Source organism: Oculina patagonica, chromosome 3 (genome assembly GCF_052425735.1).
Source record: "Oculina patagonica isolate OP01 chromosome 3, crgOcupat, whole genome shotgun sequence".
Lineage (NCBI taxonomy): Eukaryota > Metazoa > Cnidaria > Anthozoa > Scleractinia > Oculinidae > Oculina > Oculina patagonica.
This window is the reverse complement of record NC_135760.1, coordinates 22,985,262-22,996,916: the sequence shown is the minus strand read 5'-3', so window position 1 is coordinate 22,996,916 and position 11,655 is coordinate 22,985,262. Positions and strand designations below refer to the sequence as shown.

General features: G+C 35.1%; 1 protein-coding gene across 1 annotated transcript; it reads right to left on the bottom strand.

Annotated features, from left to right (window-relative positions):
• Positions 1-2,843: 2,843 nt before the first annotated feature.
• LOC144647556 (uncharacterized) lies at positions 2,844-11,107 on the bottom strand. Its single transcript, XM_078507349.1, has 4 exons — positions 9,953-11,107; positions 5,102-9,376; positions 3,923-4,033; positions 2,844-2,897 (listed from the first exon to the last, which is right to left on the bottom strand). Exons 1-4 carry the CDS (start codon positions 11,063-11,065, stop codon positions 2,844-2,846), a joined length of 5,553 nt encoding a protein of 1,850 aa, XP_078363475.1. The 5' UTR covers positions 11,066-11,107.
• Positions 11,108-11,655: the final 548 nt, after the last annotated feature.

Below are 11,655 nucleotides of genomic sequence, written 5' to 3'. Positions count from 1 at the left end.
CATACGCACACGGCTCTATGATTCTGCCGCCTCGACAGCCTCGCCTCTTGGCTCGGCTGTCTCGTTGGCAATGAAGAAATTAGATCTGCTTATATAGGTAAATATTTGAATCTCTGGTATACTAAAATAGGGACTCAATTTCGGATCGGTATTTGTAACATTGGTATTAGTCTCGATAAAATTTTCTCGGGGTATACGCTGAATGCATCTAGCCTCCAAATTTCTTCAGATTACTTTGTAACGAAAATAGGATTTTCTAAAAATGTATATCCAATTAATGGTAAAGAGTATCATAAAATCCAATTTTTAGATAAAACAATGGGAGTATTCTTCGAATAAAAATTGCTTAATTTTATAAACAATATATATATATGAAAACTGCAGATTTAATACATGAGATACTGAAAACTATTGAACGATTGATCCAAAATATCAGGAAATTATACAACAGATTTAAAAATAGAAATAAAACATAGTCTAAGCATATAATATATATGCCGAAACAACGCAAAAATATATTCGAATGGAACCATATTAGTGACAAGTTAAATCAAGCGCAAATTCAAGAATTGAAAGAATACTACAAAGTATACCATAAGAAGTGTTGGTGTTATAAACAAGCTACAAAAAGCTTTAGAAGACTGAAATTAATAGGCAATTCGCTGGCTATTGTTTTTGCTTCAGGGGGTCTGGTATCAAGCATTGTAACGGGAGGCGTCAGCCTAATTTCAATCAGCACGGGAGCTTTATTGATACAAGGCTGGCTTCAACATCAGAATCTCGATTTAAAAATTCAAAATTGTATATATGCATCCCAATCTTATATGCATATACTTAACACAATAAAATTTATTTTGCGAACGGGTGAATTCGACCTATCCAATATCCTAATAACGATGAAAAACACCGATGACTACATAAGTGATAACAGCCCAATAATCGATCGGTATCTGCTTAAATACGATAAGAAATTTAGTGCTTGGTAATCTTCATAATCTCTGTATTTTTCAATTCTAAAATCTTTGCCCAATATCGATTATAAAATTCAAGCGTTTTTCTCGATTTAGTAATCTTTATACATTCAAATGGAAGATCAAGCAATTTAAACAGTTGTCTAATAACGAATTTTGTACTAATCATCCTTTTTCTGTTGTTATTAACAAGATTAATAGCAGATCCAATTATTTCGAATGTCTTATAAATTTTATACCTTTGTTTATAAGTCAATGTGATTTTATTCTCATAGCAAATAGAATTCAGCGTATTCTCGATATTATAAAAACGCTTGTATGATGATTTTTGTCGTATGCGATACATATTTTGATAAAAATCAATATAATTTGATGTATATTTATAGCTTTGAGAACCGCAATTTTGGCATACTTTCATATATGCATCTTCCAAAATATCAGGTTTATCACAGCAATGATCAACCCCTTTATCGCCTGTATATAATAACTCATTGCAAAAAATACAAGAACCCTCACCCATTATTTTTAAATCGCTATGTATCTGTGTATCACAAAACATCTCATATATAAATATATTTATATAAAGATGGTTCAAGGCAACCCTAACCCTTATGGAAACACTCGTAATTGAATACGCAACGCATATAAACTTTTTAAGTAAATTTTACTCAAAAAGTTTATAATAAAAAAAATTCTTACTCATGACCTTGGCAGAGTAAGACATCTTCACAAAAATATTTCACCAAATGAATAACGTTTCATAAAATATTTCACAATCATGTAGCAAAATGTGAAGTTTTTGATTGGTTAAAAAATCATATGAAGAAACATTTTAAATATTAATCATTTCAAAACCGTTGGGGTTCCAGCTCTGATTATCTTCAAAGATCAGTTAATTAAAAATACCTGCTGACGCGTAATTCATCAAAAAACTCCCTTTTTAAAGACTGGTTGATTAAAAATACCTGCTGACGCGTAATTCATCAAAAAATCACGCGCTAAAACCGTAGACTGAATAAATATGTATTTATATCACAAACATTGCTTCTGAGAAGACACATGTTGATCCTTACGAGGTCTCCCTCGTCGTCGTTTCTGGTCTTCAGGTATACACTCTAAACATATATGATTTTTGTCTTCATTTGATATTTCAGATCGGCTATTCAGGTCTGAAGATAGCATTTTAATAATACAAATATTTGTTTTAAGGATGCTCTGAATACAATACATTTTATTAATGAAAGCTATATCATTCGAGCTTTGATCAGCTTCTGATAGGTGTTTGATATTTAATGTTATATCACTCATTCTATATATATTAATAAAGAAAATAATTATCTGTTTATATCTATCACTTAAACGCACTATAAAACTACATAAGAAAATAATTATTTATATAGTATATAATAAATGGGAAGGAACAAAATTTATACAACCGAAAAAGACCGATTAGAAGCTATTACTAGATCAATAACCGGTATGCAATGCATACTAAGGCGAGGACGTTCCAGTAAAGCAAGTCAGTATGTTAAAAATTCCAGACAAAGGACAGTCTGAGAATAGACCTATGGGGCTTTGTTTGTTTGTTTGTTGTCCTATTTCAGACTGTGACATCACTCTTGAGAATCACTTCTTTCAAATTCAGAAAAATTCTCTTGGTATTCAGATAGTTAAAAACAAGTTCTCTGGGGAGCATCATGTGATTTTGAAATGGGCAATTTACACTGACAAAGCCAAAAATGTCAATTGAGTGAAAATGTGAGTCCAAAAGATACCCAAGTAATTGAACACCAAAATTGATATCGTCGATTTCAGTGTAATTTACACCAAGGAGCCCAAATGTGAAACCACTTTTAATTAATTCACATTCTTTCATGCAGTCGTTTTCAAATCAAAAGCTGTGAAAAGATTCTGATTGGATAAAATCTGCAAGGAAGAATGTAAATACATTTAAAGTGGTCACCCTTTGGGGCTCCTCAATGTAAGTCGAAATTTGAGACACTGAGTCATTTGCTATCCAGGGGAAAAAATGGGTTTGTTAGGTAAATAAAATTCTAAAATACAGTACATGGTTTTCTGGTGGTGTTTTTAGTTGTGGATTTCAAGGTAAGGTTAGTTTCTAACCAATGTTTTCTTTAATTAATAAAAGGCAAATTATAAGCTGCTTTGATCACAAAATTGGCAATTTAATTTGTACAAATTCTAATAAGATGTCTTTTATCACAACTTTTGACAATGGAATGCAACATTGAACTGCTTTAATCACAAAATTGTACCATGCTAACTAAATGTCTTTTGTTGTCACTTTATAAAGTGGAAAGCAACATACAGTAGTATGCAACTGTACTAGAAAGCCAGGGAGCTGTTACAAGTTTGGCAGAAAAATACTGTCTTGAAATAATGTATCTTGATTAACTCTTGTGTAAATGCAGCTGATAGTTGTCTTCACTGACTATACAATCTGTGATGCAGGATAAGACCATTCCCCCAATACGTCCAAAATATTGTTATTACATTTTAGAGGTAATACCACACTACAAGTGAAGTCCAGCAAGTAAGGTTGATACAGTATCTTGATGTACTCTTGTTTAAATGCGGCTGATACAATGTAGTTGTCTACACTGACTGTACAATCCGTGATGCAAGATATGTCCAATAAGATATGTTATCATTTGGAGGTGATACACACATACAGTACAAGTGGAGTCCAGGAAGTAAAGTTGATACAGTGGTGAGCCAGTGGAGACCTCTGATTGAAGGGTCTTTTCATTGGTCAATCTGGAGATGTTTAACACAGTTTCTTTTCGACTTGAATGTTACTTCTACATGGTTTTTGCTGTGTGTTGTTTGAATATAGCAGTCACTTATAGTGAGGATTGGGCCTTTTTACTATTGTATAGAGACCAATAAGTTCTAGCCAGTTCCAATGCAATGGACACTATCACACATACATAGTGTCTCTTGACAAAATGTAGATTGAAAGTGTTGGACATAACACGGCAGTCAGTGGATTCTCTGAAGACTGTATCTTGTGCACTGTCTTGTTGTTTTACATTTCTGTTCTGTAAACATAAAAAAAGAAAAAAACAATAATTAAAAATATTAATATTTTTTTAACAATAACTAATACACATGCACATGTAAATATTGTGAGGTAACATATTTATAACTTACATACCACGACTACATGTACATGTAGATGCAGGGATGTCGCTAACTGCCAGCTTAGTGTTTTCTTAGCAACATCCCTGTTAGATGTCACATCAATCATTATTAACATACATGTGTAATTACATGGACGAGAACAACAAATAACTACATTGTGTACTGTTCGTATACTTACCTAATATGTACAGTTGCAATATGGTGGGTTTGTGACCCAAAGGGTCACAAGGAGGGGTTTGTGACCCAAATGGTCACAAGGGACTCAAAGGAGCCGTTACACAAATTTGTTTCTAAAGACGCCAAGGCTGATGAACTACAACACTTTAAAATGTAACAGAAGTAGATACTAAATTCATTTCAATTTTCTTTCTTTCTGAAACACATACTTTACATGTAATTTATGCTTCCTTAAGACCTTACAGTGATCATTACAAATTTCTCCTCACAATGTCAATACTAAATTAAGAGAAGAGGTTAGGAGAATTACACTGTAATAAAATGGTCACCAAAGGGAAATTGCTTTGAACTTTAAACAGATTCTCCAAACAACGCTATAAGAAAATGTATGGAGATCAGTCAGGATAATTTGTATGTGTATGATGGGGCATAAAAGGTTAATCATTTACTAGTCATTATAGCCTACAAAAATGTACATGTTTCTACTCTTTTTTGGTTGCTATCCACACAGCTTTATGGTCACTAAAGTATGTCTCGAGAACACCAGTTTGGACTCTTGATTCATTTAGATTTGTATAAATGTGATCAATTGTAGTTCTGCTATCAGTGGTAAAGCTTGAAATAAGTTGTTTATATCCATATGTTGCAATCATTTGATTATGTATACTGCTGTTTTGTACACCATCATTAAAATCAATGTTAAAATCACCAAGTATTATATGAAAACGTTCTGTTGACATAATGGAATGAAGTTCTCTCAATGCTTGAAGCAAATGTCTCATTGACACTTTTGGTGATCTATAAATTCCAGCAATAACAACATCTGGCAGACATTTAACTCTAATAATTGTTATTTCAACTCCATGCATATTTTGACATTGAGGAAATTCATCATTACATTGAGCTCTTGTATAAACTGCAGTTCCATAGAATGGTCTTTGTGTATGCAACTGCCTATCAAACGAAGCATCATTTCTAAACAAGGAGAAGTCATTAATTTCAAATTCTTCATTTTGGTCGAACACCCACAACCTAGTTTCAACAAAGATATTTACATCTGCCACCTTAACATTAAAATCATTTTTCACATCTGATATATGCTTGTGTAGTGAACGTGCATTAAGAAAGACTATCTTAACAAAATTCTCACCAATGTCTGCAAGGGATATTAAAGATGGCTGAAGATAAGCTACTGTTCGTAATCTCTGCATCTCATGCTTAACTTTGTTACTCACAGTTATCTTTTTTTCATTGAGATTCTTTATATGCAGTCCATCAATTGTAGTGACTCTGCTTAATGCAACATAGTGAATGTGTGGGATAGCTCTTCTTGAATTAAGATCAACTACAACCTCAGTTTCAGTGTCACCCTGAGAGCGGTGAATAGTTTTTCCTGCAGATGGCCGTAAAGGAAATTGTTTTCGAATGATCTGAGCAGCTTTACCTCTCCCCACAAAAAAGGTTACACAGACAGGTTTTATTGGTGTCCAACCATGCTGAATATTATCACTGTAAAGGCTTCTATTTTCATTTCGAGTTTTTTCTCCGACTTTAGCATGATCAAATTCAACCCAAACAATTCCGTCAGGACGTCCAGAACTTAGCAGACTAATAAATCTCACTAAGCCTGCACTGCCATTTGTAAGCCCATCATCTAATCTGATGTTTTGACAGACCTCAATCCTTTCATTTTCTGCAATTGCAAGACAAGCTGCTAATTGCATAGTTTTTCGTGGATCCTCTGGAACCTGCTTCAATAGTCGCGCCTTAAATTCCTCAGATTGAGCACCAACGACGTTATCGGCTGCCTTCACAATATATTTTCTACCAGCTGCAGAATTATAAATTGCTGTGTTAAACTCGTCAACTCTGTCATTTTGAATGAATAGGTGGGGAGCATGTCTGGGATAGTTCAGGTCAGGATCTTCAATGATTCTTGCTCTCAGTATATTTAAGTCATTCTCAGTGTGAATACCCTCACGTAGCCGGTTTAGAATTTCTGCAAACTGGCGACTTTCTCTTTGACGCATGATTTCGTGCAATTCAAACATTTGAAAATGTTTCTGCCACAGATTAGCTGCTAAAGGAGCATAATCATTCTCCAAATCTTCAAAAACATACCCATCAAATACTGGCTGAAGTTGAAACAAATCTCCAATTGCTATAATACTCACTCCTCCAAAATCATGAGCTGTTCCTATGATATCTTGGAGTCTTTTATTAATTTGAATATTAAACATGGAATTTCCTACCATTGATACTTCATCAATGAAAATTATCTTCAAACCAGCAAATTTACATCTTAAGGAATTCAAACGACTGGCATCAAGCTTTTTATAAACTTTCAAGGACTGGTTTGCGGGCACTGCCAATGCAGAATGGATTGTACTTCCTTGAATATTGTACGCAGCTTTACCAGTTGGAGCAAGAAGAATAGCCTTAATTTGATGAAAATCATCACCAGCTCTTGTGTTCAAATATTTGTAAACTGCTTGAAATAGTACTTTAGTTAAGTGAGATTTTCCAACTCCAGCACCACCAGAAAGAAACAAATAGAAGGGTTCACAAGTTGTCTTCACAAGGTGTAAAACATGGTAGAAAAATTTTAACTGCTCGACATTTAGAGAACGAACAGCTTCCCTATACTCTTCATCTGGCAATTCATCAAATGAGATATTATGCTCGTAATTACTATTTGTACTGGCAGGGATCCCCAGGTCTTCAGAAAGATCATAGTTGCTCACTCTTTCTGTGTTGCACAAAAGTTCACATTTAGTTTCAGCTAGGTGACTCAGTTCTACATGTTGAGTATTTGGAGCTACACAATCCCACATATCATCACTGCTTTCTATAGTTTGTACATCATCTAATGCTTTGTCTAGTTGTCTACTACATGGTGCATACTGAGCCATTTGGTCATTTATCTGTTCTTTTAGTATCTGACACCTCTCCATGTAACTCTCACAGTCTCCAAGCAAATCCGTACTCTCATCTCTCCAAGCAGTAAATAACATTAGCAGCTCACGATAGTGCTTTTCAGGATGACTTTCTCTATTAAACCAGACACTTCTTATTACCCTAGCCTTTGACCGCTTCTGAATTTCTTTTTTCCTCTCCTTTAAAGTCAGCTCATTGCCACATGTACCAGTAATATCTAACCCAACATCATCTTCATTGTTGTCATCATCAAATATTTCTAATGGAAAACCATCGACATCAGTATTTTTGGATTTTTGTAAACATTTAAGGTTTGATTTCCTATTGTCATACCAAGCGGCCCAATCAGCTAATGTTACGTTCTCTAGACAAGATGGCCTTTTAGTGTACCGTTTTATCAAGCCACCTGATTCAATATCTTCAGACTCATCTTCTAGCTGCTGAATGTCATCAATTGATTTCAGAAGACGAACTCTTTCATCTGGTAAAGCTGTATTAATAAACACCACTTCACGGGAGGAACGTCGCATTGGTAACTGAAGTACAATATATACCGCTTCTTGTGCACTTATTTCGACATTGTTCAAGAACTTGTTACCAATGTCACGCACTTGCTGTTTAATACCCAAATTTCCTTCTCTTGCTTCCTCACATGCTTTTCTCAAAAGTTCACTCATACCTCTCTGTGCCTTTGATATGTAAGAAACAACATATGTTGCACAAGAGTAGATATCTAGGATAAATTGGACATCCATGTTTGCTCTCCATGCAAGTAAGCAGTGCTTGTTATAATTATTGATTCGAAGTTCGTTTGGCTTTCGTTTCAAAAAAATTGTTGCCCTACTTAAGGAAGAGCGAATAGCAAGAACATATTCCTCTTCAGTCACACCAAGCTTATTAAGAAGTTCTTCAAATGAAATGTTCTCTCCTTCCCTCATAGTATTAAGTTTCTCATTGATTTCTTTCCAAGTAGCTTTGTGCTGGTTCAAATGACTAGTTTCCTTAATATCGCTTGCATGTAAAGGATACAATATTTGAGTGCTTTTCATTGGTGGCTGAGGGAAATTAAATCTGCACTGTTTTTGAAACTTCTTTTTACAGGTGAATGAATGTTTGTGTTCTTGACGAGAAACTAATTCATCTAACTCACAGCCACTAGCAGGTTTTGAACAAGAAATGATTTTATCAACAAAATTACAAACTTTTTCATCAGAGTCTTCCCCAAACTTTGGTGCACCTTCAATCCATAACAGCATGTGAATGTGTGGTGAGCCACGTTGTTGAAATTCAACTCGATAAAACCAATCTGCTATTTTTCCCAGTGGTGCACAATCACTTTTCAAAAATTTTCCAATCAATTGCTGAACTTGGAAATCAAAATGTCTTGCACATGTGACGGGATCACTTTGAATTAACCTTGATTTTTCCTCCCATGACAAGGCATTTAATTCATCATCACTGTATATTTGGTGATCAATTAACTCACCTAACATCCTTAACAGATGATTCCACTTTGTTTCAGCTGCAGAAAAGCTACAAAAAAGGGTCGCAGATCCAAGTTGCCTTATCATGGCGAATAGATCTTTCTTTGACTTCTCAAAGTATGGTGGGGAACCACGAAGAGCTCTTAGAAATCGGTACCCTTCATCTAAATGAACTAATTTGTCTAAAGCACCTACTTTTTTTAACTCGCCTGCTGTTAGTCTCTTTCCGTTTGTTTTATGCTTTCGCAATGCAATCTGGCAGTTGCCCAAGATAATTTTCATTTGCAGCTTTTTCAGTTTAAAAAAGATATTTTCGACACACTGAGCAACTCTACGATCAGAACGCCTTAACTCTGATTTGCAAATGTCACTATAATACACAGGTACATTCCTTTCCTTATTATCTGCTCTTGCTTGACCACAGAATATGCCAGGATATGCTAGCTCTTCACAATATTGGTCTTTGAAAATACTAATTGGATGATTGCTTTCACCTGGAGCAAAGTTCAAAACCTTTTCACGTTCACAATCTTCTACAAAGTCTGGAGATGTTAACATTGTGTCCAAAGTACCAGTATACATTTCAGATTCATCAATTTCATTCCAAGGATCTTCTATTTCCATTTCAGTTGGACAGTAATCCTTTGAAAGATCTCCACTAGAAAAATGCACACCTGTTTCACTAGATGAGCATCTTGATTCATTTAAAGTTACCGGAACACCTACTAATGCTTTAAGAGAAATGGTGTTTGCTAATCCATACCCTTTTGAACATATTTCCACAAGAACAACATTTTCTGGATCAAGAATTTTATATCTGAACAGTCTGACCACAGAAGAAGAACTTACATTACCTGCAACTTCACTAAATTGGGAGGAGTCATCTTCCATTGGTGGTAGATCATGTACAATGGCCATGTGCTCACTAAAAAGTGATTGCTCTTTTTCCCAGACACTACACAAAGAACAAAAATATACCACTTCATTACTATTACAGTCATTTTGATGAAACATTGGCATGTAATTACTCTCCTCACAACATTCACTATCAGTTTCTACTCCATGATTATACAAAAGATGGTTTTCTAAATTCACCAAGTCTATTAAAACTTGTTCACAACCAAGGCAAACAAAAACTTTACCAAATTGAAATGAAAACAATCGACCATGTTCTGACAAAGATTGCACCGTAGTATTGAGTGACTTTATTGAAGCTACAGGTGTGTTGATATCTGTAATGTTGCTTGAGCTGCTGCAACCACTATCATTAGACTTGTCACTTTTATCAAACCCTGTAAGCAATCCATTCCAATCTGGGTTCAATTTGATGCTCTCTTTTTTGTATAGTGTGCCATTTTCAGTCAGCCACTTCGCTGCTTCAAAAACTTTCAATGGTCTTATGTTTTGTGATAGGACATAGTTTTTGTATTTTAGTTTTCTCTTAAGCTGGACTTTGATGGTGTCTGTTTCAGTCGACAGTCTTGGTAAAAAATTCACGGTATTAATGACATCAGCAGGAACATTCACTATGTTGCCATGAATTTTAAACTGCTTCCCTCTAGCTGCTTCACGTATCTTTTGAAAGATCAATCGTGGTGATACAAGTCTCCATTCTAGCTCTGTTAAGTCTAAATGGTCAGGTTTATGTGGAAAACTCATTTTATTTTGAACTGCACATGGAGGAACTTTATTCTGCTTCAGGTGATTATAACATGTACGACAAACCCACTGAGCTGTACAACACTGCTCATTTGTTCTTATGCACCTTTGCACAGATTCATTATTTAGTTTATGTACAGTTTCAGTTCTGACAAGACTATGTTTGTACCATAATTGATCGCAGCACGCGCAAACAAATGTTGGCCCTGTAGCAACCAGTTCACGAAAACTAACAACCAATTCATCACAAGATGTTTGCTTTAGGTGACCTTCCTGATTCAACTGCTCCTTTTTCTGTTGTTTATTTTTAGTTTCTTTTACTCTTTGCCTCGATTCCCTCTGCTTCTTCAATCTTTCTTCTCGTTTCTCTTTGCTTTCAGTTTCCTTGTTTTTCCTGTATTGTTCTCTTCTCTCTTTCAACCTATTTTCTCTCTGCTGTTTGGTTTCAGTTTCCTTGCTTTTCCTATATCGTTCTCTTCTCTCTTTCAACCTATTTTCTCTCTGCTGTTCAGTTTCAGTTTCTTGTCTCTTTCTCATTAGTTCTCGATACTTCCTTAATCTATTCTCTCTCTGTTCTTTGCTCTCAATTTCTTTATTTATCCTTTGTTCCCTACACTTTCTTATCCTGTTTTCTCTCTGCTGTTCAGTTTCGGTTTCTTGTCTTTTTCTCATTACCTCTCGACGCTTCTTTAATCTATTCTCTCTCTGTTCGTTGCTTTCTTTCCTTTTTCTCGCCCTTTGTTCCCTCCTTCCTTATTCTGTTTTCTCTCTCTGCTTGTTTTTCTTCTCCTTCTTTCTTCTCTCTCTTTTTCTTTCTTTCCTCTCCCCTTTTTCCCTCCTTCCTTTCCTGTTTCTCTCTCTCTTGTTTTCCTCTTTTCTCGACGCTTCTTTAATCTATTCTCTCTCTGTACTTTGCTCTCAATTTCTTTTTTATTCATCCTTTGTTCCCTACACTTTCTTAGCCTGTTTTCTCTCTGCTGATCAGTTTCAGCTTTTCGTCTTTTTCTCATTAGGTCCCGATGCTTCTCTAATCTATTCTCTCTTTGTTCCCTGCTCTCAATTTCCTTTTTTGTAATTTTTTGTTCCTTGCTCTTTTTTAACATATTTTCTTCCTCTCCCTTCATTTCAATTGCTATTCTTTTTTCATTCTTTCCACAGTGCTTCTCTGACAAACTGTCCCTTTCACCTTCTGTTTGACTTTCAGCTCCTTTTCCTGCAATTTTCTTGTCACTCAGTATGAACAAGCTTTTCTTGTGTTCTTT

What these genes read in the sequence shown, in the direction of transcription:
- LOC144647556 (XM_078507349.1), bottom strand. Translation starts at nt 11,065, where the DNA reads ATGAGAAAAAGACAAGAAACCGAAACTGAACAGCAGAGAGAAAACAGG. An exon ending in GAATTTATAGATCACCAAAA is followed by an intron (nt 4,034 to 5,101) that starts GTGTCAATGAGA and finishes TTATGTTTACAG; the next exon opens with AACAGAAATGTAAAACAACA. An exon ending in ATTTTGTCAAGAGACACTAT is followed by an intron (nt 2,898 to 3,922) that starts GTATGTGTGATA and finishes TCTTCCTTGCAG; the next exon opens with ATTTTATCCAATCAGAATCT.